Consider the following 27,682-nt stretch of genomic DNA (forward strand, 5'->3'; position numbering starts at 1 on the left):
GTCCGATGGGTGTGTCGGGCAGGAGGTGATATTTGACGGGCCCTCGGAGCCGGCGAGCTGCTGCGGAGCCAAGGGCACCAGGCACTGGGTGAGAGATGGCCTCCCCGGACCCGCCGCCCGCCACCAGCTACTCCCCGCCCGACGTGCCCCTGGGGGTCTCGCTGTTCCTCACCATCCCCTACGCCTTCTTCTTGCCGGAGCTGGTGAGTGTTGCCTCGTGGGCCACCTGCAGAAGGGGAGGGCCTGGGAGAAGCTGGCCGGTGGCTAGAGAGCACTCCCTGGAGAAAGGGAACCCGGGCCAGAGTTGTGGTCTCCGATCTCCCCCACGACTCAGACTCAGCCCGAACGTCCCTAATCCCTCCCTCTGCCCCTCTGGCTTCTGCAGTATGGGTGGGTTTCCTCCTTCCAAAACAAACCCACCACGGGTGACAAGCAGGCCACTTGGTGATTGGAGGGGCTGGGGTGGGGGGAAGAGCAGGGGGAGGATGCTGCTTAAATATCCTGGGTCCTCAGGAAGGTGTGGGAAATGGATTTTTATATGGTTTCTCTTCTCCAATTCCTTGCTTGTTTCGGCTTTTCTAAAGTTCAAAATGGGGGAACTGTTTCCTTCTGAGAGAAGGTCTTCCCGTATTTTCTTAATTGTCTTGTCAGCTGACTTTGAACTTTGACTTGTCGACTCTGCTCAGGAGGTAGCTTTTGACAACATCTGCCATAAAACAGTTGTGTGAGACGCCCGGGTCGCACACTAGAACGTGTCACTGCGTAACTTACTCTCTGAGGTGCCCTACAGCTGAATGGTGGCCCTGATCCCTGCGGGGGGCAGGCTGGGGGGGGGGGGGAGCTCGTGTGTTCCAGTCTGCAGAACTCTGCATACACAGTGTCAGTCAAACTCCAGTCCTCTCTGAGCCGGCTGTCACCGTCCCCTTTCTACTTGTGGGGACACTAAAGTCTAGTGAATAATTCAGGGCAAAGGAGTTTGTTTCGTTTTTTTCAAACACCTTGTGAAATATCTAGCTTATGGGTGATATTTTCTCACCAGCTCTAAACTTGGCCGTGCTGGCCCTAGGCCAGGGAGGGAAAGGTAGAAAGTGGTTCCGGCTTTCAGTCGGACCTGACCAGCGCTCTCGTGTCATCTGCCCGAAAGCTGGGCCTGATCGAGTGACCCCGTGGCAAACTCATTAAAGCGCGCCCATTGATGGCACCAAGAAAGGGAAGGCAGGCAGGGCAGGCCCAGCATTTGGGTGGCTCCAGCTGAGGCCCCACCCAAGAGGCAGGTTTCTGCCAGGCCTGAACCCCGGGGGACATACGTATGGGCATCCTGCCAGACTGATGACATCTTAGTGCTCCTGAAAGTTCTCTGTGCCCGGACCCAGGCGTGTTCCTCACCTCAGAACAACCACATGAACTGCCAGGATCCTGGTTAGTCCACCACTGCATACTGAGTGCATGATTTATGTCAATCTTGCAAGCCCCTGGTACAGGGCCCGCCTTCCCAGGTTCCCTGTCTGCAGGAGGGAGACTCACGAACACTTCTCCACAGTCAGACTATGCTTGAGGCCGTGACTGTCCTGGGCTGGGACACCAGCGTGAGAGACCATCTGACCTTGTCAAGCCGGGGAAGGGTCCAGGCCTACCACTCAGGGGGCGGTTTTGGTGTTGGATCTCAAAAGACAGGCTGGATTTCCAGGCTGGCAGCCAAGAAAAGGAAAAAGGCTTGGAGTCCAGGAGAGACCAGCAAGGCAGGAGGCTGGAGGGACAGGGCTTACAAAACTAGGGAGAAACCCAGGGGGAAGTGATAGTGAGAGGGGCCTCTCATGGACCCAACCCCATGATGCTGGGCTCCTTATGCTGGTCTCTGGGGCCTTAAGTATCTTAGTGGGTGAGATATCGTCATTGGCTTGATTTTTTTTCATTTATTTTTCTGTTGAAGTAACTTCAGACTTACCGCAAAGCTGCGTGAACAGTACAGAGGGTTCCCATACACTCTTTACTCAGCTTCCCTTAAGGTCCACATCTTAGCTAATCTAACCATCAAAATCAGGAAATTAGCACCGATACTTCCGTTGGTCAACTGTTCTAATAAACCTCATTCAAATTGTGCTGATTTGCCCACCCATGTCATTTCTCTGGTCCAGGATCCAGTCCAGAATCCCGCATTGCATTTGCTTATCTGATCTCCTTTGTCTCCTTCTGTCTTTGTCTTGACATTTTTGAGGAGTACTGATCAGTTACTTTGTGAATGTCCTTTCATTCGGCCTTGTCTGATGTTTCGGCATGACAACTTTAGTTTTAATTCACAAGTGATCCTTATTCATCGTGGGAATACTTAGAAAATGCAGAAATAAATATAATCCATATTTATGTGTATAAATATATATATACACGCATAAATATGGATTATATTTATATATTATTATATATATAATAATTATATAATATATATAATTATTATATATATTATAATATATAATTATATATTATTATATTATATATATACACGCATAAATATGGATTTAATGGGGTTATTCTGTACATGCTATTCTGCACCTGCCTCTTCCTTAAATCAGCATTCCAAGCATGAACTACAGAATCAAGTGTGCTTGCCTCGTATTGGGCCAGGGATGGGGAGGTAAATGGGAGAGAACGGAGAAGGTCAAGTTGGTCGGTTGGTTCTGATCCCATTGAGCAGCACACGTGCTGGGCTGGAGAGGAGGGCGAGATCAGCCCAGCAGAAACGCCTCTGTCCCTGGTCACCTGGGCATGCTGCCCACTGCCACACACTGGGGCCGATACCAGAGCACCAGGCCTTGGAGTCCCAGCAGATTCTCAGTCTGGGGGCTTGAGGCATCATAGACACACATGTGTTTTTCTAAGGACATGAGTCCAGAGGGTGCATTCTAAAACCAGGAGCTCAGGCCAGCAAAAAGGGGCAGAGCAAGTGAAATCCATACCCAGATGCAGATGTAGTCCGTGGTGGGGGGTGGCCCAGAGTGGAGGTGGTGGTGGTTTCCTAAACACCCACTGTGACATCTGGAGAGCAGGGTCTGTGCCCAGGGCCTTTCCATGGGAATGAGGGGCCCAAAATACAAAGAGAACAGAACTAAGGAGGAGCTCCAATGAGGCCCTGAGCTCTTCCCCTCGGCTCCCCTGAGGCCCCCCTGCCACCCCGGCTGCCAGCAGCAAGCAGTCGGGCTCTTTTGCAGTCATGACAATGACAAACTAGGGTGGCATAGATTCCAAGAGAATTTTCCATGTTCCCTACCAGCTCTGCACCCAGAGACTGCTCTTACAGGTCTTTGCCTAAGTTGCTTTATCTTAGACTCTTTAACATTAAAATGCACATTTGAAAAACATGTATTTTGCAGTAGTTAGAGATTCATAGGCAGTTACAGATATAGCTCAGAGAGGTCTCCCCCAGCTCCCTACACCCCCCCCCCCCGCCGGTGATTACATCTTTTATAACACTGGTCCCATCAAAACCAGGTAAATGACGTTGGTAAAATATGTCCACACTTCTGTGCCGTCTTCTCACGCATGTAGATTCATATCAGCACCGCAGTCAAGATACAAAACTGTTCCATCACCTCAGAGATCTTCCTCCTGCTTGCTTTTTATAGTCCCCCCAACCCACCCTGTCCTCCCTCACCGCCCCCCCAGGACCCCCGGAAACCACTAATCCCATCGCTATAATTTTGTCATTTCAAGTAAGTTATATAAATAAATGGAGCCATAGAGCATGTGGCCTTTACAGATTGGCCTCTTCCATGCCTCAGAACCCTCCTGAGGGGCACCCAAGCTGTGGGGGGTGTGCCAACAGTTCCTTCCTGTGATTGCTCCTAGTATTCCAGGGCAGGGACATGCCGTGGTTTCTTTAACCATGGGCCCATTGAGAAACATTTTAGTCGCTTACTTACAGTGTTTAGCTATTCTAAATAAAGCTGTGTGAACGTTCGCATGCAGGCTTTAGTGTGGATGTTGTTTTCACCTCCCTGGGAGAACGCCCGAGTGTGACTGTTGGGTCGTATCATGAGTGTATGCCTACTTCCTGTTAAGAAACTGACAAACTGTTTTTCCAGAGTGCCTGTACCATTTTACGTCCCCACCAGTGACGGAGGAGACTTTTTTTTTTTATTTTAACTTTAAAATTCATGTTTTGTTCGGTTTGCCGTTGAATTCAGATTTCCCATGTGAAAACGATGTTAATTTCAAAATGTGATCTTCGAGGGTGAATCAGTTCATTTTAAGGTGAGAGCAGACGTGGTGTATTCCATCCGGCTTTCGTTCAGAGAGTGTGTGAGCCGGCTGGTGCCCAAGCGGGGCAGGCTGGCGACCAGGTGACTCACAGCACCACACCCCCCAGGTCCATATGACCCAGGCCCAGCTCTTCAGCGTGCACATAGTTGGGGGTGGGCGGGGGGTGGGGGGGGTGGGTGCTGATTACCTGATTACCTGCCTGGCGTGAGTTGACTCATCTTTTTTACAAGATGACAGAGGGATGCCAAGAGCTGACCCAGGCGACTGTGACCCAGGGAGTCTTTTGATTTTAAACCTTTCACTAGTTAACTTAATTGATTCGATGTGTTAACTAATTAAAAAAGAAACAGCTAAGAAGATTTCTGGAGTCAGCCAGTTGAAAGATGAAACCATTCGGACACACTGGTGTTTGATGCGTTCAGCTTCTTAATTCGCTTGCACCGTGGCCAGAGGGAAACACTGTGATGCCCCTAGAAGCTCATTCCAGAATCTTCCAGCTGAGAAAGGTCACCGTTATGTCTCGCTTAAACGCAATCCCCAGCTTTACTGTAATTTCAGCCTGTCTCTTCTTGTACTCTGTTTATATGTAAAAGCCTGTCCGAAAACCTGCTGGCCCTCAAGCGGTTTCTGGTCACCAGTGCCGACTGAAGTTACTGCGGAGGCTGAGAGAAGGAGTCAGGGCTCACATCAGGCCTGGCTCAGGGCAGGTGCCCTCCCCTCTGTCGTGACATCCCATTAAAGCTGGGTTTTCAAAGGGAGAAATCCTTTCCCTTGTTTTTCTGGGCTTCCCTTTCAATTCTCCATACCGTGGGGAGTGTTGACTCAAAAGTAAGCTCAGTTTGCCCATTTTATTTTGTCCTTGTTGCTTCTGTCCCTCCCTTCACCCCCTGCCTCACCCCCATTTGGCCTCCCCCTACCCGCTCCTCTGCAGGATGAGGGAACTAACCACCTCCATGCCCAGGGGGCCACTGATTCCCACCATAATGCCCCAGGAGGCCCCCTGCAAGGCACTACATGGAACAGGGAAGGAGGATTACAGAGTGGGGCTGGGAAAGAGCCAGGCCCTGGGAGGGAAGGACAGGAGGGGCAATGTGGGAAGCGGTCGATGTCAACCTCCCCGAGTTGTCTAGACCCGCTTTAGCCTCCCTGCACCAGTCCCACCCTTACCCTGGAGGCCCCCAGTGTGTTCGGATTCAGTAAAATAGAGTCATTCAGAACAAGGTGGAGAGCCTGGCTGTGCTACTTAATTGCTGTGAGACCCCGGGCAGATTGCTTAACCACTCTGAGCCTCCACAATGGAGAAAGTAACAGCAAAGATCTCATAAGACAGCGCTGGGGTCTCAGTAAGGACATTCCCAGAAGACAATACCACGTTGCAACCGCTCCAGAAATGTGAGCCCACGTGTGTTGTTATTGTTTGTCATCCAGACCTCTTCGTAGAAAGTATGGGTCTCTTGTGAGAAACTTCCAGGTGTGAACCAACAGCTATTTACTGAGATGCTACCACTGCTAAGAAGGTATTAACAAAGGGTATTTCCCAAGATAGGAAAGAGAGAAAAGCCAGGGTGCACAGCCCCCCCTTGCCAAAGGCTCCAGGAACTAGGTAGCCTTTAGGATACGCTGACTCAAGGCAGGGGCTTGGCATTCTTGAACGGTTTGGATTGAGGGATTAGATGTTCGCTTGTTCGGACAAGGACTTCCTGTGACCAGGCAGTTAACAAATGCATGCCATCAGGCTGTAAGAAAAGAGGGGACTGCCATACCTCAATGCCACGTAGTCATCAACAAGTATTTATTGAGCGCCTACTCCGTGCCAAGCATGGGGATATAAAGATGACGAAGGCAGACATGACCCCTGCCTTCTGGAGTTTGGTGCCTAATGGGGCAAAGGGAGATTAGCCAAGGAGATCGATAAATGGAGCTCGGCCGTCAGGGTGCAGGAAGGAGCAGAAACCACAGTAGGTACTGCACACAGAGGGGATTCGACACAGGGACTTGTTTATGCCGTTGCTGAAAAGCTGAAAGAGTAGACAGGAGATGCTGAGGCCGCCAGAAATAAGCACCCGGAGTGGCCGGAGTCCGGAGAGGGTGGCCAGTGCTCGGACATCCAGAGGAAAACCTGCCCGGCTGGTTCTCAGGCCTCTGAGGAGGGGCACGGGGACCTTGGGGTCGGAGCGAACGGCTGCTGCTGCTGCCAGAGTGACAGTGACAGGACCCAGACCAGCCAACAGGAAGCCCCCACCACCCTCCTCCCATCCCAGGCCCCCTCCAGGCCCCCACCAATGCCAGAACCTAGCAAAACTCCAACTTCTTAAGGGGGCTGGGAATTGTGGCCTGCAGAGTTCCAGCCCACATCACAGAGCAGACCACACAAGGGCGGGCTTGAGCTGAGAGACCCTTGGAACTAACCGGTATGGTCCACGTCTGCACACGCCCTCCTGCCCAAGTCTGGACTTCCCCCGACCGTCTGGCCATCCCTGAACTGGTGGCCAGTCTCAGTTCAGACAAGACAGGCTCCAAGCTGCCGCTGGAAGGTCAGCCCGCCAGGACGATTTCCCTTAACTAGTAGGTGTTTTCAAGGAAATAACTGGGTCCTCTTGCAGAGAGTAGCAGGGCACATTCTGACCTGCTGGAACGCAGGGAACCCCAGATAAGAAGTCTCGTCAATGAGAAATGCCCCACCTGCTGCCAGCACCCTTCCAGGAGCTCTTTGCCTAGAGAACTTTCCCCTGGGGCACAGCTGATCTGTGGGAGGCAGAAGAGGTTTCTGGAATGTTGTCCAGATTGGCAAGTGGCAGGAAGCGGGCCCAAGTTGAGGGGGTGGGGGGCCCACACCAGGCTTCCCTGGCCTTTACCCCTCTCATCTCTGCCAGACCCTCCTTTGCCTCGTCCCATACCTGCCAACCAGCCCTGCCTCTCAGATGTCACCACATGGTCAGATCTTCCCCATCTCGGCCAGAATAGATGTCTGCTTGGGGCCGACGCAGGGCTTGCAACAGAGCCAGCCCATAACTCAGGTTCCACAGCCTTTGAGATACAGTCCCCACCCTCCCACCTCAAGCTATACCTAGAAGGTCCAAGGTGGGTCTGAGAGGAGGGCCAGATATCACAGGGGCCCCCAGAGTCTTCTGACCTGTATCAGAAAAGCCCAACTCAGCTCCTCCCCTTGGAGGGAATCTCTGAGCTTTGCCTTTTCTGCTTTCTGAGCTGGGCACAGCCCATCCCACCCCCCATGCCCATCTGGACCTTCTCTCTGCCCAGGTGATGCTGGATGGATGTGGGAGGGGGGTGGTACGTCTATTTGAACATCGTCCTCTCTGACACACATTTTTATATAGTCCTTCCTATGTGCCCGGGGGTGGGGGAGTTGGGGGGGTGTGAAAGCAGCAGGGGTAGGAAAGCATCCCAGGGAAGCCCCTCTGCTCTCTGAGGGAGGACGCTCCCGACCTGGAGAATTTCTAGGGCCCGTGAAGTAATGGAGCAGGAAATGGGTGGGGATGAAACAAATGGGTGTTTGTCCCCATTCTGTCCCGGCTCTGGCAGAAATGCCAGTCTGTGGTTGGGCCAGAGTGGCAGGCCCAAAAGGTGTCAGCTGGGGCCACTTGCATGGTAATCAGGCCCAGGGAGATGAGACTGAGCAGCTAGGGAGTGGAGGGTCCAGCAACCCACCTCCTGTCTCCTCCTCAACTCGGCAGCATGTACAGCCTGCTTTGTGCCAGGCTCCGTGCCCTACACTGGGGACACAAAAACCACAGGGCCGAGTCCTGTATCCAGGAGCTCGGGGCCTGGGGAGGAGGCAGTGGAGAGAGAAAATAACCATGAGGAGGTCACTCCTCATGATGCACTCGGGCTTGGCAGTCAAGAGTGGCTTCCTGGAGGAGGTGACCCTGGTCTGGTCCCTGCCCTCAAAGGTCTGCTCATAGACAGGTGGGGGAGGGGGAGCTGAGCAGGAGTCAACCAGGACTAGAGTGAATAGTGATATCACTACGGGTCCTCAGTGCCTGACAAAGAGCAGGATCACGGCCATCTTGGACACAAAATATCTGTGGGCTCAGGTGGAGAACCTCCCCTGAGCCCGACTGCTGGGCTCGTCTGGTGACTTTCTGGTAACATGCGAAGGGACGTGAGCTTGACAACCATAGTGGGAACCAAAGGGAAAGAGACCAAGGTTGGAGGAAGCCTGTCCACCAGGCCACCTTGGGGAGCGGGATGCATTTATCTGCTTTTACATCTTTTCTGTACTTTCTAACTTTTCTAAGGTTAAAAAAAGTTTTAAAAAAGGAGGGTAAAAAACACTTTTGCCCTAAAAGTGCTTAGTGTTTTCGTTTTGTTTTTTTTTTTTAAAGAGACAAGAAGGAAAAGCTCTTTAGACTTTGGATGGGTAAGAATGGTTTTATTACCCTACTTTATGAAAATCTGTACTGCTCGGTCAATAAAAAGCTGGGTCAGTGGGGGGGTTCAGTGGCCCTGGGGGAGGAAGCCAGGAGGGAGGGGAGGAAGGCGGAGGAGGCCCCGCTGACTCACCAACCCCTCCCCCTGCGGCGGCATCCTGCCCCTCCCAGGCACACACCCCAAGGTAGGCACAGACTTTCCCCAGCCAGCGGCCAGCCCCTCCTTTGCCTTATGGGTACCAAGGCCTCCTTATTTGATTTGTTCTGCCAGGAGCGGTGGTAGCTGGAGCTCTGGCCGGCACTATTGTTCCTGGAGTGGACCGGATAAGACATGGGCCCTCACCGGAGGCCAAGGGGCCTGGGCCACAATTTCCTGCTAACCTTAAAGCCACAGAGAAAACTCGCCCTCTGTGAATCAGGATGTAGTGACTCAGTGTTTGGAAGTGTCCTAGGTTAAATTATGGAGCGTAGAACTTCCATACAATGCTAGCTGTGTGCGGGTCCTGGATTCCAGTCCAGGCCTGGCGCGCTCCCATGAGTAACTTTGGGAAAGTCGCTTGGCCTCCCAGAACCGGTTTCCTCCCCCTCCGCCGTACGGAAGGAGGTAATGATTCTTGCTCAGAAGCTTCACAGGCTGGCAGCCACTGACTCAGGCACGGGAGCTGCCCCATGGGCTGTAGACAGCACCCACGTGGGCACGGGGGTCTCCGAGCTGGGTGAGGACCGCCCAGGAGCGCCCGGCTCCCCGAGGCAGCCCAGAGGAGGCCAGCGTCACCCAGCTGTGTCTGCCCTGGCTCGTCCACACTGAGTTCTAGTCACTGCAGATTTGGGACACTCCAGGACCCCTCCCACCAGTCCCACCCAGGGCTCCTGTCAAGTTTCGTTCCCGCTCCCTTCCTCTCCCAGGCTCACACGGCCCATATGGGCCCCAGTGTGGCCCTCAGGTCCCCGATGGGCTCCTGCTATGGCAGCCGTGCTGTGGACCCAATGTCAAGAGTGTCTGCCCCAGACAGTGCTGTGGAGGAAAGGACTGTGGAAGGGGGTGCACGCCAGCACAGGCAGAGGCCCTTGGCTAGAGGAAGGAAGGCATTCCAGAGCAAAGGTTTCCCCCACACCAACTGGGGCCCACAGAAGAGAGATGCTTTCGTGGCAACCCGGTACACGTGTGTGCAGGTGTGCATGTGTGGTGTGTGTGTGTGCAATGAAACAGATTCAGGACACTGTTTCCCTTTCCCATGGGTAACGTACTCCTGCTTGCTAGTCCAGCCTACTTAGTTTTTTAATGTTGTTGGCGACGAACTAACAAACTAACTTCACCATGAATCTCAGCCCACGTTTGGAAGCCCCAGGGCTGGGGGCACTGACGGAGGCTCAGCGAGACTGACGCAGAGCGGGGGGAGTCAGGCAGGCTGGGCTTGCAGGGCCATGGCCCGAGTTTGGTCTGCGGGTCACGGGGAGCCAGCAGGGTGTTCTAAGAGGGGGGTGGGGTCCCAGGCATCCCAGCTGGTCCTCGGCAGTGCCGTGCCAAGGGCCGTCGCCAGCTCAGACTGGCTTGAGCAGAAGGGAACGGACCATGTCACGTTCTGGGAAGTCTCGGCCAGCTGTACCTCTGGGCTGATTCTTTCGCAGCATAGCTGCACTGCCAGGGCCCAAGCCGTTTCCCTCCACCTCTGTCCTCTTCGTTTCATAGCTCCAGGCCTGATACCAGACACAGCAATGACCAGAGCAAGAACGGAGACAGTCTCATCTTGGTCTCCTTAGGCAGGAAGAACCCTTTCCCGGGAGTCCCCTGATGTCTTCCCCCTGGAAGGGCCAGACTCGGTCACACGAATGTCCCAGCCTGGGCGTGCGATGAGCCCAGTGAATGGTGGAAAATCACCCCTCCCTGCCCACGCCTCCTACCAGTAAGCCCCGTTGGGAAATTCAAGGATACAAGTTAAACGAAGGCAACCATCTCTGTTAACACTATTTCCTGTGTCATTGTCTGTAACGGGAAAAGCCGGAGACATCCAATGTGCAGGCACAGGGGCCTCAGGGAGTAAGTGACATTTCTCAGCCTGATGCAGTGTAATTGTGGCATTGAAAAGTGCAGTCAGTTGTCATTACTGGATTCTCTCTTCGCAAACGTATGTAGTCGCGACAATTTATTCGCAGTCGCTAAACAATACTCACCGCACTCTCGTGGTTATTGGCGGGCCCGTACAGAGCAGCAAAATGTTTGGGTTGTCTGAGGTGCATGTTCCCAGCTGGGGCCGAGCAAGACGCTACCCTGTGCCTTCTTGTCTTCAGCTCTCATCCTGTAAACAAGAGTCCTTTCCAAAGTCTGTCTGGGGGCACATCTTTCACATTTTTGTGCTTCTCGTTGGTGATTTTGCTGTTTAAAATAGCCCCTCGGTTCGTGCGGAAGTGCTGTTTAGGGCTTCAGCACGAGAACCCCGTGAGTTGCCTTTCATAGACAATACGTGCTCGACAGGCTTGTAGTGCTGTTGGCCAAGAGTTCAGTGTTAATGACTCAAGAGCATATGTTAAATAAGGGGTCTTTACACACACACCTAACATAAAGCTGTGCGTTGAAGCACCTCAAATAAAGGTACGTGTTGATCAGTTGATGAAAATACTGTGACCAGAGATTTTGCAGGAACCTAATGCCTACTTCCCCTGGGAGCAAATGACTCCGTGTTCACAGATTCAGTGCTCAGGCCAACTGAATAGAACGACCTTGCGTACCAAGAATCAATTTTAGCATCAAGCCACGTAGCAAAATCCAAAAATATATAAAGGAGAATACAAAATGCATGTCCATCACGATTTCCAGCTTTATAGAAAATACGTACACACGAGCACTAGGGCTGGAAGGGGACCTAATATACCAAAAAATTCCTTTGCTGTTAACATTATTTTTTACAATCAATTTAAAAAAATCTTAGGGCTGAAAAGTAGTAACGGCTCTCCTTCCTGCCACGTGGTTTGGGTTTGAGTCATTACAATCGCCCTGGAGTGAAGGCATTTTGAGTTGATATCACCCCCCCCCCCCACCCAGGGACGGACACGTGCTCCAGCACAAACACAGTGGGTCTGTCTGAAGGAGCATTTTGCACCAGAATTATGGGGTCCAAAGCACAGCCCCAGGATGAGTTTCGTCTTATTTTTTCCCTTTTAAAGAACGTGTGTCAGATAGTTGCACACACCGGCACCCTTCGTGACAGCCAAAAAGAGGAAGCGGTCCAAGCGTTTCGTTCCCGCGAAAGAGTAGCCAAATTCATAGAGACAAAAGATTAGGACAGGGAAGGGGGAGGGGAGAGTGAGTGGGCAACGGGTACAGAGTTTTAGTTTTGCAAGATGAAAAGCATTGTCGACGTGGACGGTGGCGATGGTTTCGCAACACCGTGAATGCCCTTAGCACCGTAGAATCGTACCACTTAAAAACGGTTAAGATGGTAAATGGTGTCCTGTGTATTTCATAGAACTTTCTTTTTTTTTTTTTTTTTAATGTTACTTGTTTTTGAGAGAGAGAGAGAGACAAGGCGTGAGCAGGGAAGGGGCAGAGAGAGGGAGACACAGAATCCGAAGCAGGCTCCAGGCTCCGAGCTGTCAGCGCGGAGCCCGACGCGGGGCCTGAGCTCACGAACCGTGAGATCATGACCTGAGCCGAAGTCAGGCGCTTAACCAACTGAGCCACCCAGGCGCCCCTATACAATTTTCTAAAAATTTTCTGCAATGGCCAAGAGACCCCGGACTTAAAGCTCATGGGCCAGGGGCTCCTGAATGTGAGGGACCATGGATTACCTCATTACCTCCAGGGAGTCTGGGTTCCCACAGTGGGCAATGCTAGAGCTTGTCCTTACGGAGTCTGTTCCCTTCCCCCCACCACCCCCCCGCCCGGGGCCATCAGTGGGACCAGGAGCCCCCAGCTCGCTTGGCACCATTACCTCCTGGGCCTCACTGTCTTCATGTGGGCCTTGTCCTCCCGGCCTGAAGTTTCTGAGGCTTTGTGGTGGAGCCTGCGTTCCCCCAAGTCCCAGGGAAGGGAAAGAGAGGCAGTGCTTCGTGAAAATTAAGTGGTAAGCAAAGGAATGCGGTGCTGGTGGTGAGACCCACAACGCTGAGCTACTGCCCAGCTATGCAGAAAAACCTGCCAGCAGGGTATCGCCCCAGTGCTCCTCCCTGGCTCTCACCCCCTGACCTGCCCCGCCCGAGCCCACACCTCCCGCCTCATCCCGGAGTCCCGGCCCGTGCAATCTGAGACCGTGCATCCTTTCGACTCCTCCTTTGCCTTTCACATGGGGTCATCTCCAGGGCGGTGTCTGTCTTCAGAACCTCTCCATGCATGAAGTTCACCTGCTCTGCCCATCAGGGGCCTCAGGTCCCACCTGCTCTATTTGGGTGGACGGATTCATCCTCCCCAAAGAACAGGCGATTCTCCTGTCTCTCCCATTCAAAAGTCTTGACCTTTGAAGCCAGCCTCCATCATCTGGCACAGGGTTTTCTTTCTTGCTTTGTAAATACAAAATTTTTTTTTAATTAGCTTAAACATTCAACACCCTGTCAAGTAGTTCTCCTGGGAGCCTGGGGCACTGGTTGGTTTATTGGGTCTCGTTCCAGAAACATTCTGTGCATCTGCAAACAAATGCACATACACGCACACATACATTTTCTTCTTTTTCTACAAAAATCATAGCACACTGGGCGCGCTGGTCTGTGCCTTTTACGGTACTTAGAACTTGTTCCCTTTGGCATACAAAGATTTTTTCATTCTTTTTGAAAGCTGCTGAGTGTTCCACTGTGCAAACGTAATTGCTTTGATTGGTCCTCTCTGGATGCACATTTAAGATGTATCTTATCTTTTCCATAGCCAGCAAGGCTCCAATAAACAACTTTGTACTTCCACCATTTTGTTCCTGTGCATTATTTATAGGACAGACTCGAAAAAGTGAAATGATTGGATCAAACAATATGTGTATTTAATGTTTCGGTTGATACTGTCAAAATAATACAGCAGTTGATGGCACTGTTACTTAGCCTGGAGATGACAACGGATTTCAACCTGGGAGCCGCAGGTGGGCTGTGAGGGTCTGCGAGTCCCCAGATTTGTAGACAAAAGTCGTGCGTGTACATAGGTAACGTTTTTCTAGATGACCGAAACTTCCATCGACTCCTCAGAAGGATGTGTGTCCCCTAAATGTTCTCTCACTCACCCAGCTAGTGGTTCTCCCGGCTCCCCCAGAAGTGAACTTCCCCTCCCTCAGCAAGACTGGCCCTGAACATTCCCTCCTCTGGCTCCTTGTCGGGGAACATTCCCTCCGGTCCTCTGTGCCATTCCAAATGGTTATGGCTAACATGGCCAACAGTGGTTACCACACGCTCACCGTGTGCTGGGGAGACTTAGCTAGTTCTCACGAGAATCCGATGAGAGAGGCGATCCCCACCTCCTCTGTTTGATGGACAAGTGCATGAAAGTACAGATGAGTCAAATAACCTGCCGAGCAGGCAGAGCTTGAATTGGAACCCAGGAGGAAGGATGCTGCGTCCATAAACAGGGTGGGTCAGCCGGGAAACAAAGAGAGAGGTTCCCAGGGTTCTCAGGTCCTAACTGCACCGCCTGGGGAACTTTTCACAATGGGCTCAGTCAGAATCTCTGGGGCAGGACCTAGACCCTGGGGATTTCTCAGAGTCCCCAGATGGACTTTCAAAGACCCCAGGAGTAACGGGACTCAGAGGGGAAGCCCCAGGCATCCACGTATTTTAGAATCTCCTTACCTCTACACCATACTTTTTGTTCCTTCTTTTCCTTTTTTAAGCAGCAATCACAATAATAAACATGGGGGGGGGATAACGATGGGCACAGCTGCCTTCCGAAATAATAAGCATCCTCCCCCCCCCAAAATGACCCCAAAAGGGGGCTTTTCTGAAAGTAGTTTTTCAACTCACGGACTTCAATTTAGTTGCTGTATTTCAACCCACAGCTGTTAATCCTTATCTGAAGCTCAGATTGTCCTATCAAATTGTCAACAAGACCCTTCTGAATCCTCCTGACCTAACCCCAGGTGCCTTTGAAAGTTTTCTCACTCTGTGGTGTGATGAGATGCTCGGAGCCCAACTTCTCCGCCTCCGCAGGCCTGGAATCTCAGCTTTTCTCCCAGGCACCAATCCGGGTGAGGCTACTCGGTTTCTGTATTCTAGTGCTTTCACCAGCACTCTGCACGCGAAGGAGCTATTCTCCATGCTCGAAGGAGGAATAAGCAACCAAACTTGTTGTTAAACTCCATCCGACGGTAAAAGATCTCTTCAGATTTCGGTTCAGCCTTTGCAGAATGCATAGACGAGTAATCTGTGTCCGTTCGTAAGAAACAGACTCTGAACAAAGTAGTACTTGAAATCCACTCGATCACAATATCTTACTATGATAAAATATTCTTCCACTTTGAGGGCCAGCCCCAGACATCTAAAAATATCTCCTGCTCTTGGGAAAATACAAACTGAAGGTTCAAATAAGAGAGCAGTTTAGGCTGCCAAGAAAATTTGGAAAGCTAAATATAGATTTAAAAAAATAATAAATAAAGACAAATACTCAAAACCGGCTTACCTATAAAGCATCCAATCTAGACTGCTTGAGGCAGAAACGAGGTAAGAAAGACCGGGTGTAAATTCGCCCGGAGTTTGTCCTTGGCCCTGGTCCTTTCTTCTGTCCAGAAGGTAGAGGGTGGGGAAATAAAAAATAACATTCCCCTTCATAACATTGATTATGCAACACTAAAGCCATTTCAAGAAGATTCTCAGGCAATTTGAGTAGATACCCAAGCCCTCAGAGGCCCCTGCCCTCAGGCGTAAACTCTGGTTGCCAGAAGAGATCTAGAGCTGTCCTACCCCATGTCCTGTGTGACCTCAGGTCTCAGTCCCCTCCAGTACGGCACCACCTCACACACTGTGGGGAGAACTTAGTGTGACGTGTAAATAATGTGCATCTGGCGGCATCCACCCAGGGCAGCCTCTGATGGTGGGGTGGGGGGGGGGGCACTGATAGGCTCAGTGGGGCTCAGGCACTCTGGCACACCCCCCAGGTCTGGCAGAGGTGAACTGGCAATAAGCAGTGTCAGGTATAAAGTGGCAGTTCTCTGGTCTCAGAAAGTCCAAGGAGTTCGAACTGCTGTGTAGACTAACCAAGGCTGTCTAAGCAAATGCGTCTTATCAACTGTAAAGCACCTGATGAACACGGGAGTGTCATCATTGATTCATTCTGAAGGATGATCTTTGACCCCATGCCCACCCACCTTGTATTAGGGCCTGCGCTGGGCACCAGGAATACAGCGGTGAATGGCACACAGCATGGTCTGCCTTCCGAGGTCTAAAATGAGTCTAAAATTTGACGAGCTCCGGTGCGGTCACTAAGTCCCAAACACCATTGCCACTAGCAGCTAGCATCGTTTGGGTGTTGACAGGGTGCCAGCATTTTTATGCACTTCCCAAGTCTCGGTGGGGAGGATGCTTAGCAGGTGCCCCAAAGCACCAGCAGACCCCTGTCACTGAGATCAACATGCAGGAGCCCAGTTCAAGGGGGACAGCGGCTTTTGTCCTTCAACACCCCCTCTTCAGGACACGCTAGCCATCTTACTCACAGGTGGTCCCAGGCTCAACCTAAGACTTGCAAAATTCACATGGACACTGACTATTGAGATCTGGGGAAATGTGCTCCCAGAGCTGGTCTTTACGTGAAGGTGAAGCTTCTGAATGTGTTGTCCAGCCCAGTGAGAGCCTTGTTTGTGGTCACCTTCCTAATCTGTTTTGGCTTCTCAATTCCTGTTCCTTTTCTCTCCATAAGGGCTCATAAATTCTCTATAAACCCCAAAGTGCTTTTCCTCTCCAGAATAACAGCAGTGGAAGCCTCATCAGGGACAGTGGACATATCCATGTCTATGTTTTGCTTAACTTGTAAGGTGAGAACTGCTCGTCCCAGGAAGCCAGGGGTATGTTATGAAAATGAGAACTGAAAGTTGCATATCTTTCAGTTCACCTAGACAGAAATAACTGGACTTGTTTAATCCAGAAGTTCTCTAATAGCATCATTCAGAAGTGAGCTACTCCCACAGTCATTCACAACCAGAATTCACCAAACATAGGAGGGAAAAAATGAACAGGAATGAAAGTTAACAGAAGCCACAAACTGCAGAATCAGGCACCAAGACTGAGGAAATGGAATTATCAGGTATCGAATATGAAATTAATGCCAAGCAAAAGTAGTACAAAGATACCCACGCTTCAACACAAACTGCAGAACTTCAAAGACAGAAGACTCCCAAAGCCGCCAGATACCAAAGACAGATTCCTTCAGGAGAACAGCAGTGCAATGGACAGCTGCCCTCTCAGCAGCAACAATGGAGCTGGAATATAATGGAAAATATAGAAAGATGTAGAACCATTGAGAAAATATCTTAGAAGTGTGGAGAGGAAATAATTGTCAGGGTGAAAAATAAGAATATTTTCTGACAAATCAAACTGACTACTACCAACTGACCTTTCCCAAAGAAACTACTAATGATTGTACTGCAGGAAGAAAGTGGTCCCAGAAAGACTATCTTCATGACCCAAGGTAGGGAAGGATTTGTTAAACTTGACCAAAGAAGCACAGTCTATAAAGGAAAAGGTGAGCATATTCAATTACATTAAAATTAAGAACTCTGTTCATCAAAAGGCATCATAAAAATGTGTGAAACACGAGCTCGAGGAATATATTTGCAATAATTCGCACAGCCAACAAGATCCACACTATTAGAAAGAATTACTATGAATCAGTAAGAAAAACAAACCCATAAGAAGTTTGGAACCAATAAAAAACAATTAAAATTTTTACAGAAGATGAAATGTATGCACGTAAGCTCAATCTTATTTGTAATCATAAAAATTAAAACCTAATGAGATACACAGAAGATTCCAAGGAATCTACCAAACAACTTCTTCGAGTAAGTGAATTTAGCAACTTGCAGGATACAATGTTAACACACAAAATAAACAGTCATGTTTCTATTACTAGCATTGAACAACTGGAAAATGAAATTTTTATTTTTTTAAGTTTATTTATTTATTTTGAGAGAGAGAGAAAGAGAGTGAATGCAAGCAGAGAAAGAGAGAGAGAGAAAGAGACAGAGAGAGAGTCCCAAGCATGCTCCAGCTGTCAGTGCAGAGCCCAACACAGAGCTTGATCCCACAAACCACAAGATCATGATGTGAGCTGAAATCAAGAGTCAGGCACCTAACTTACTGTGCCACCCAGGTGCCCCAGGAAATGAAATTTTTTAAAAAGCAATACTATTTACAATAGCTCCCCCCAAATAAAATACTGAGGCATAAATATAAGGAAGTGTGTACAGTACCTGTATGCTAAAAACTACAAACTATTGATAAAAGAAGACAAACGTCAATAATTGGAGAGGCATACCATGTTCATGGATTGGAAAACTCATCATAGTAAAGATGTCAATTCTCCTCCAAATCGATCCATAAGTTTAACACAAAGCCCCCGAAGATACTGTAGATTTTGACAATCTGCTTCTAAAGTTTGTGTGGAAGGCAACAGAACTAGGGAAAGGGATGAGTTATCTCCTGAGATGAGCAGAAATGTGAGCTACCTGCACTGATAACTCTTTTTGATTACTGTAACTTTAGGCAAAGTTTTAAATCTGGTGGTGTGCTTCCTCCATACCTCAAATCTGGGAGCCATCCTTGGCTCTGTCTCTTCATCACTCCAAATCTCCAGTGGTCTCATAGTCCAACACATTTTTGTAATTATTTTATTGCTTTATAAAAGAAAAAATTTCCCACCGTGCAGTGTGAGAAGTAGAACATTATCACTTGTTACACTCATTCCCAAACCCATCACTCTCTCCCTCAGAAGGGTCATTCTCAGAAGGTGCAGAGATGAGTGGGTTCTGAGGGAATTAGGACGTGGCAATGAGTTCAGATTTTGTAACTGTTGGATTTGAGGATCTCGAGGGGGCAAAGACAGGCCTGGGGTGGGGCAAATGAGATGCTCAGGGTGCAAAATTTAATAAGGCGCTCATTCTCGGGATCCTGCAAGTACAAAGCTGGCCCCTGCTATGGAACATCTGAGTAGAGACATCCAGTAGCAAGTGGATGTGTGGGCCTGAAGACCTGGAATTGCCAACCTGTACGATGCTTAGAAGCATAGATTTAACAGGAGTGAGGAGAGGGAGAACCAAGGAGGCTCACAAGGATATCCTAAGGAGAACCCAGGAAAGAGAGGAGCACAGAAACTCTGAGACAAACCAATAGCAAAACTACTTGGTGCTCATGTTGACCCTTTCCCTCAGGCCTCTAACTGAACATGCTGTTTAGTGGACATTTATTTCTTTCCCTGGACTCACTAACATGAGTATAAACCCAGGCTAAAAGCAAACCAAGGCAGAGTCCATAGAAAAGATTTGGTTTCTCCACCAAGAGGATAATAAAAGGTTGGACAGAGCTGAGAGATGATTAAACTGGAATAGTATTGCCCAACTGCTATCTGACCACAGGGTGTCAGATACTATAGCCCAGGGGCCCAAACTAAATGCACACAGGGCCAGGCAGGCATGGTGAGTGAGTAAAGGGAACCAGGAGAAGGAGAGCACTATTCCACAGAGAAAGGGAGCGACATAAAACGTGCGACACAAGGGCGTGGAGTTCGGGGTGAAGGGGATGCGGTCCACTGAGGACTCTGGGTCCTTTTTAAAGAAACAGTCACAACTCATTTCAGCCCACTCTGGCGTGGGAATGTGTTCAACTGTGGCTAGAACTACAGACTTCTCAAGAGATGTCTAAAATCGAAATTTTTCCTGTGAAATATCCTGTTTTAAATGTTGGCAACTTATTCAGAAATGTATATAACGGCCGTGTATGTCACCACTGTTTGGGCCAAGAAGACACATCCACAAACCAAACTGCCCAAGTCCCTCCACTGGTGACCTCTGTGTTAACCACTTGAGTTTTCTTTTTTTTTTTTTTTATTTTTTATTTTCAACGTTTATTTATTTTTGGGACAGAGAGAGACAGAGTATGAACCGGGGAGGGGCAGAGAGAGAGGGAGACACAGAATCGGAAACAGGCTCCAGGCTCTGAGCCATCAGCCCAGAGCCCGACGCGGGGCTCGAACTCCCGGACCGCGAGATCGTGACCTGGCTGAAGTCGGACGCTTAACCGACTGCGCCACCCAGGCGCCCCAACCACTTGAGTTTTCTAACAAAGTCTACTCTTGCTCGGGGCCAGCCTTCCTTCCCCATTTCCCTCTTGCTTCCCCCCTAACTTCATCTGCAGAGCTCGTAACCGGAGACAGAGGAGAAGAGGGATGCCCTGCAAAGGGAACTATGCCCCACACAAGCAAATGAAGGTTCTTGTTTTATTTTTTTTTTTCTTACAGGTATTTGGGTGCTGGGTCTGGATGCTGGTAGCTGCCACCCAGGTAGCAAACGCCTTGCTACAAGGATGGGTGATATATGTCTCACTCACCTCTTTTCTCATCTCCCTGATGTTCCTGTTGTCTTACTTGTTTGGATTTTACAAAAGATATGAGTCCTGGCGAGTCCTGGTAAGAACCAGAGAGGGTGACCCAAGCCCTTGGATTCCTCCTGATGTCTGTCCTGGGTATTGTGAGGACAAAGGGCCTTCTGGGTGGGGAAGGAGAAAGGCTGAGAAGGTAAATGACTTCGTTGCTCCATGGAGAAGGTGAGGACTGCTAAAAAGGGCGATCCCCCCCACTTCAAAAACGGTGTACATAAGTAAGGCATGAAGAATGACTAATTACAATCATTTCAGATGGCATTTGAAAAGCAGAGACCAGAGACCAGAGGCCTTTTCAGGGCTGGGTCACTATGGATCCAAGACTTTTTCATCTTCACAGGTTTACTATTTTTTTTAATGTTTGTTTATTTTTGAGAGAGAGGTAGAGCGCATATGAGAGCAGGGAGAGGGCAGGGGAGGGGCAGAGAGGGGAGACAGAGGATCCAAAGTGGGCTCCACACAAACAGCAGAGAGCCCGATGTGGGGCTTGAACTCATGAACCGTGAGATCATGACCTGAGCTGAAATCAAGAGTTGGACGCTTAACTGACGGAGCCACCCGGTGCCCTTTCCTGTGTTTACTATTAAGCCAGAATGAAAGCATTTCTCTGCCACAGCAAATTTTTCATTGCATTCCCCTCCATCATCTTCCTTGTTAGGAATATACATATTCTATATAAAGCACATCCTGACGCGTTTCCCTTTAAATTTTATTTATGGTTAAATCATGGGAGCAGCATTAAAGGAAATGATAGTAGGAAAAAAATCACCCAATCCCATGGTGCTCTCACAATCACTGGGTGCATTCTCCTATATTCCTTGTAAATTGTATGGAAAATGTATATATAATCACATTGAACCAATAATCTTGGATGTCAGTTTTTTCATTAATATTATGTCATTACATTGTTTTCATGTCACATCATCTTGATAACCATTTAAAATTTTTTTTTGTTTTGGGGCTCCTGGGTGGCTCAGTCGGCTGAATGTCCAAGTTCGGCTCAGGTCATGGTCTCACAGTTCATGAGTTCAAGCCCCACGTCAGGCTCTGTGCTGACAGCTCAGAGCCTGGATCCTGCTTCGGATTCTGTGTCTCCTTCTCTCTCTGCCCCTCTCTCACTCGTGCTCTGTCTCTTTCTGTCTCTCAAAAACAAATACACATTTAAAATAAAATAAAATAAAATAAAATAAAATAAAATAAAATAAAAATTTTCTGTATTGAACAATTTAGGACATATACGAAAGTAGGGACCATTATATTATGGACCCTCAAGTAACCATAACCCAGATTCCTACACTACTAAGTGTTAAACACGCTTGCTGCACCTAGCCTTTTTTTTTTCTCCTGAAGAATTTTAAAGCAAATCCAAAACATGTCATTCCATTCTATACATTTCAGTCTGCCTCCAAAGAAACATGCAAACTTCCTTACGTTACGACACTTACATAAAGTTATTAACAATAATTCCTCGGTATCATCTAAGACCCAGACCGTATGCAGATTCACCCGATTACACCTGAAATGTCTTTTTACAGTTGGCCGGTTTGATCAGGATCCTCCCAGGGGCCGTGCGTTGCACTTGGTAGTGAGGGTTCTTGGGTACCTTTAACCTCCAATGGCTCTCCCTGCCAGGGACGCTGTTGAAGAAAGCGGGTCAGCTGTCCTACAGAAGGTCCAACCTTTTGGGTTTGTCTGTTTCTTTCTTCCTGGTGAGATGTGACTTGGTCCTCCAAGTCCCTGCAGTGAAGATGGGTTCACACCTTTCTGGAAACAACATTCCGTTAAGTGGGTTCCAGTCGTTATCACATGTGGCAACTGGTGGCCCCTCTTCCACTGTGACAGGCTTACCCATCAGCTTTTCCCCTGATACTTTTTTTTCATCTCCTAATAAGTTTTCCTGAGCTGAATATCTCATTAGGGGTTGCAAAATGCCAATTCGCCTGTGACAACATTCCTTCCAGAACTGATAACCATTTAAAAAAATTTTTTTTTTTTAACGTTTTTTCATTCTTACTTTGAGACACAGAGAGACAGAGCATGAATGGGGGAGGGTCAGAGAGAGAGGGAGACACAGAATCTGAAACAGGCTCCAGGCTCTGAGCTGTCAGCACAGAGCCCGAGGCGGGGCTCGAACTCACGGACCGTGAGATCATGACCTGAGCCGAAGTCGGACGCTTAACTGACTGAGCCACCCAGGTGCCCCCGTTGCCGTTTATTAATCCGCTATTGTTCACCAGAAACCCTGCGAAAGAAAAAAGCAGGAGTCGGAGGAGCAGGCTTGTCTCTTTTGCTCCCTCCGCCCGGCTGTGTGGTCAGAGAGGGAAGTGTGCACCTGCGTAAGTGCCCACATGACGGTGGCCGTGGCCTCTCCTCTTCCTTTCCAGGACAGCCTGTACCACGGCACCACTGGCATCCTGTACATGAGTGCTGCTGTCTTACAAGCACATGCCACCATCGTTTCTGAGACCGCGGACCTGAGGAACTACTACATAAACACCGCAGCCTCGGTGAGTGCCGCGCAGAACACAGAGCCACTGGTGGGGAGCACATCGAAGGGGGCTTAATTCTGTCTGCTGTGGAATGGGGGGCCCTGAGCCTCAGACTGAAGGGGGCTTGGAGGAAAGGAGATGTGTGTGTGCATGTGTCTGTGTGCGTCTGTGTCTCTGTGTGTGCTGTGTGTGTCTGCACGAGCTCAGGGGGTACCAAGCCCAAGTTCAGCTGCGATCTCACGTCGTCTGCTTCCCCACCCAGCCTTGCCCTCAGAATTCTTTTCTCTAAAACCCAAGCTGGAGCACATTTCTCTCTTCCATGGGAAGAATTTCCACCGCTTGTGGAAAGGAACCCCAATTCCTCGGCGTGGCTGAACCGTTCCAATGTCCTTTTATTTCAAGGACAAGTCCACAGGGCTAACACGTTGGCTGATAGAACCCAGGGCCAGGTGGCCCGGCCAGTCGTGGGAAGAGCAGGACCCCCAAGACCTTAGGTCCACTAGGACCAGAGACTCAGCCAGCGCTGCTTGCCTTTCTCCCTTTGTGGAAAGGCGCCCTCACATGGCCGCTTGCTCACAGCCAGCAGCTTCCTCCTCTGGCGGCCTAACTTTCCTCAATCCTGCCTCCAACACTTCTTGGAAAGGACCTAACACCCAGACTGGGTGAGAGCCCAACACCGACCGGTTGTTGTGACCAGAAAGATCCAGGCCTGGGTCAGTCTGGGGGCTCCTGCAAGGATCCGGTGGCTGGAGGAAGGGGTGTTGCCATGGAGTGTTATTCCCAATTGTAAGAATGGGGTGCCCGACAAGCACTAGGTGTTTCCAACCTGTCCGCCTCCTTTCCCTCCTCCTCAAACAATTTTAAGTCCCTTAAACTCCCAACTAACGCCAACGCCCACACACCACCCTTCCACGGTCTGGCCCGGCACCCTCTGACCCCTCTCCCCTGCTCGCTCTCGGTCAGCTGCTCCAGCAACCTGGCCTCCTCGTTGCTCCCTGACCACACAGAGCCTGGCTCTCGCCTCCCCCCCGACAGGGACACCCTTGCTCCAAATCCCTCACCTCCTTCTGCTGCTTTCTCACATATCACCTTTTCGGGAAGGCCTTGCCTTTCCCCCTCCCCAGCAGGTCCTGTATTTTCTCTGCTTTATTTTCTCCTGGGCACTTATCCCCACCAAACCAGCTACTCTACTGGTTTAGCTTGCCTCTTTTCTTTCTTTCTTTTTTTTTTTTTTTTAATTTTTTAACACTTGTTTATTTTTTGAGAGACCAACAGAGACAGTGTGAGCAGGGAAAGGGCAGAGAGAGAGGGAGTCACAGACCCCAAAGCAGGCTCCAGGCTCTGAGCCGTCAGCACAGAGCTCGACGCAGGGCTTGAACTCATGAACTGCGAGAGCATGACCCGAGCAGAGGTCAGATGCTCAACCAACTGAGCCACGCAGGCGCCCCAATCCTGCTTATTTTCTGCTTCTGCCACGGAAATGTAAGCGCCGTGAGGATAGGAATTTTTGAATGTTTTGTGCGCTGTTATAGCTACTGTCATTTTTGAAGTATAGCAGGTGCCTGAAAGGTATTTGCTAAATGAATGAGTGAAGGAAGGAACGAGAACAGGGTGTGAGTGGACAGTGGGGCAAAGCGAAGCTGGAATGGCCAGCCAGGCCTGGAAGGCCTATCCAGGGCAATGGCCTCCCTCTTGAGAAGCAAGGACTCACCACACAGTTTCAACCACATGAGGGGAGCAACACGATCACATCTTCCTCTTGGGACAGATCAGAGGGGAAGAGTGAGCAGAAGTGGGCAAGTTGAGGCCACGAAGGATGAGGGCAGCCAAGACAAGGGAGAAGTGGGCGTACCAAGAGATAGGCAGGCAGTACGCGCAGATGAGTTTGGTTGGGGATGGCTTTGGACGTGGTGATGGGAGAAGGGAGGAGTCAGGCTGGTGTCTGGCTTGGGCAGCGGGAGGAGGTGAGGGTCCTGGAGCCCATGAAGCTCGTGAGGCTACAGAGATCTCAGGAGTCCAGTCCGGACCCAGGTGCAGGAGGGGTGGGGGCGGCCATCTGGCCATGGCTAACACGGAACCTCTCGTCTTCTGCCAGTTCTTCGCCTTTATGACCACCCTGCTCTACATTCTCCATGCCTTCAGCATCTATTACCACTGAAGAATCGGGGAGCCGTGCCGAAGGGAGAAATGCCCTGTGAACACCTGGATGATCGGCTCCCAAAAGTAGTTTTCAACATCCACCATCTGGATGGTAAATGGAAGATCAACAAAAACATCGATGGGATGGACAGGCCAGCTTTTCAGGCTGAGTGACCAGATCGCACTCTGGCGCGTCTGTTTGGACGTTGTAATTCGTTACGGTGACTATGCAAAGGCTGGGGGAGGGGCTTGTTTGCTTGTGTGTCTGTTTGGCTTGGCTTTTGCCTGGGAAGGTAACTGTCTCATCTGACAAGGAACCTCGCTCTATTGGAAAACTGATATCCGAAGCCCTCGCCGCCATTGAGAATCCCACATCTGCCATCGTCACGCCTGTTTGGGGACTCCGCCCCAGCACTGAGTGACGTTCCCTGGAGCAGGTTCACGGGGACGTTCAGTCTTGTTTTCTTAAAATCAAAATGGTGCTGTCAGTGCCTTCAGATCTGAAGATCCACAGCCCTTGCAAGTTTGCATGGCTCTGCCTTTGCTTTCGAGCTGTGGTCCAAACCCGCCCTCCTTGGGGAAGCTGACAGGGACGAGCCACACTGAGCCCCCACTCCACTCCCCCTTCCCTTTCCTCCCCATCTTCATAAAAGCAACGTTGAGGGTAGATTTGTGGGGAGAAATAAGTCACTGACTCTACAGTTATACAGTAAGACCTGGCAGAGGGGAAGGAGGGTGGGTCCTCCTACTTCCCCGTAATCGGGCTGTCAGAAAACTTCCAGGCCACAGGACACCTGTGCCAGAGATCCAGAAACCCGCCCCTAAGGACTAGAAGCCTCCTTCTCCCTCAGGAAAGACCATCAAGGAAGGAGGCAGAACATTCCACGCAAGGATTCTCCTGTGGGCTTCTGTCCCACCTCGTGGGACATCTCAGGAGGCAGGAAAGGACCCCATGCCAGGGTCTCTGTTCTTCCACATGCACCTGTTCCCCCTGCGTCCCCTTGACTGGTGCCAGCAGGGGCCTCATGCGGCAAAGACATTGGTGATTTGGGGGCATTCTCAACGAAAAGGCTGGCGTTATGCACACAGACACATAAAATCGAGGTGCTGTTTTCGAAGTGTTTTCCCGAAGAGAGCTGTGCTCGCAGACATATCTTCATCTGCGCAGGGGTCCAAGCCCCGTCCTCTGTCTCTGCACTGGGTTTCCTGACCCAGGCGAGTCGGGCACAGCCCCATAACTGCATGTGTCTGCTATGGTTTTGACATGAAATAAATTATTACGTGAAAGGGACTAGTCTTAGCCAATTCCAGGACTTACGGTTTTGTACCAACTTTTTTCTGCCCCTGGGGGCTGGGGGGGGGGACAGGGAGCCACCAAAGAGAACTCTCTGGCTGCAAAATCCGGCATCGTTGACCACTCCCTTTCTCACCACGGTGATATCTTGAAAAGCCACCATTTATCTCTCACTTTGTTGCCTGGGACGATTACTGTTCAATATTTACTGAGTAGCCGTATCCAAATAAAAGCTGTTTGTACAGTAAAAAATACTGATGGTCACTTTCGTGACGTTAGCAGCTGGGACCGGCCGCCATCGCACACATCCATTCCACACCCGGCCTTGCTTCTGGGGCCGCTGAAAGGGAGGCCCAGCTCGTCTCCAGGGCTTGGGGCTCATGTCATTCCAACTTCTGTAAGGACAGCTCAAGAGCAAGTTCCAGAAACTAGACGCACAGCTTGGGCAAAGCTGGGGGTGCACTAGCTCGGCCTGGGCGGTGAAGAGGCCTCCATAGGCAGAGTGGACCCCTCGCCCAGCCCTCTGCCTCATGTTCCCACTCCCCCTGATGGAGTGCTGCTCTTCCCCCTTGCCACACTGCCAAGCACCCCATCCATGACAGACACTGGACATGGCCCTGAGCCCCGCTCCCCCAAGTTCACCAGCAGCAGCCGCAGGGCCCAGCTTGCCACCACCTTCCAGCTTTAGGGGGTGGCTCTCCTATCTGTGAGGGGTCTCCCCAAGCTCAGCGACCCACCGGTCCCTCTTCACTGGGTATCGCGGGACCTGGGTCCCCAGAGCCAGGCACTGCCTCCAGGAACATTCGGCCAGTCCTCCAGCCATGGATCAAATTCTGTCCCTCCCTGCCCCCAAATCCTTTACTACTGTCAAAAATAAAGTCCAAGACCCTTGGGAAGTGGCTGCCTAGGCCCTAAATGCAGGTGTCTTACCCCATGTCCAGCTGCTCCCCTGCCCTACCCCAGCCCAGCGCTCCTGTGTCAGAAGAGCTACTGTGACCGGCTCAGTCCTGCCTCCATGCATGTGCTGAACATTCTGTTCCCTCCTCCTGGGAACACGAAGCTCCTGTCCCTCTTGTCTACATGAAAAACCCTTGTTAATCTTACAGGACATCTTTCTCATCCCCCGGAGTTACCCTCAACCCCTCTGCACCAGGGGCATGTCCCGCTGGCCACTGAGTCACCCCGTGTGCTACGGGGTCTCCCTGACTAGACCATGAGATTTCACGGGCAAGAGTTTGGCCCTTGGGTATTTTACCATCAGGACCTCCCTGGCCGGGCCTCACCAGCCTCAGCGCTGAGCGCTCTGCCCCACACTGTTGACAAGGATGGGGACTTGCAAAGGCCATAGCTGGTCCGCAGGGACTGAAGGCCGAGCTGTCTCCCGAGCCGTCCCTGTCTTCACCTCCAACCCACAGTCCCACATCCTGAGCAGAAGGCTGTTCTCTGCTCGGCCCTGACTCCCAGACTACCATGTGGCAGTTTCGCTGCTGCCATCCTAGAACCCTAGGCCAGGTCTGGTGGCTTTGTGGGGCCCTGCTGCAGGTGGCACACATATGACCCGAGCTACC

General features: G+C 50.5%; 1 protein-coding gene across 3 annotated transcripts; it reads left to right on the forward strand.

Annotated features, from left to right (window-relative positions):
- On the forward strand, nucleotides 1-26,368 carry MALL (mal, T cell differentiation protein like). 3 transcript variants are annotated; one of them, XM_043604027.1, is made up of 4 exons: nucleotides 1-203; nucleotides 20,053-20,220; nucleotides 22,577-22,699; nucleotides 24,777-26,368. In XM_043604027.1, the coding sequence occupies exons 1-4, from the start codon at nucleotides 96-98 to the stop codon at nucleotides 24,837-24,839; spliced, it is 462 nt and encodes a 153-aa protein (XP_043459962.1). In that variant the 5' UTR covers nucleotides 1-95; the 3' UTR covers nucleotides 24,840-26,368. The 3 variants fall into 3 exon arrangements, with proteins under 3 accessions (XP_043459962.1, XP_043459963.1, XP_043459961.1); XM_043604026.1 differs by having other exon boundaries at nucleotides 11-203; nucleotides 24,824-26,368; XM_043604028.1 differs by lacking the exon at nucleotides 20,053-20,220 and having other exon boundaries at nucleotides 24,824-26,368.
- Nucleotides 26,369-27,682: the final 1,314 nt, after the last annotated feature.

Source organism: Prionailurus bengalensis, chromosome A3, assembly GCF_016509475.1.
Source record: "Prionailurus bengalensis isolate Pbe53 chromosome A3, Fcat_Pben_1.1_paternal_pri, whole genome shotgun sequence".
NCBI classification, from domain to species: domain Eukaryota; kingdom Metazoa; phylum Chordata; class Mammalia; order Carnivora; family Felidae; genus Prionailurus; species Prionailurus bengalensis.

What these genes read in the sequence shown, in the direction of transcription:
- MALL (XM_043604026.1), top strand. Translation starts at nt 96, where the DNA reads ATGGCCTCCCCGGACCCGCCGCCCGCCACCAGCTACTCCCCGCCCGAC. An exon ending in ATGAGTCCTGGCGAGTCCTG is followed by an intron (nt 20,221 to 22,576) that starts GTAAGAACCAGA and finishes CTTCCTTTCCAG; the next exon opens with GACAGCCTGTACCACGGCAC. An exon ending in ACATAAACACCGCAGCCTCG is followed by an intron (nt 22,700 to 24,823) that starts GTGAGTGCCGCG and finishes CCATGCCTTCAG; the next exon opens with CATCTATTACCACTGAAGAA.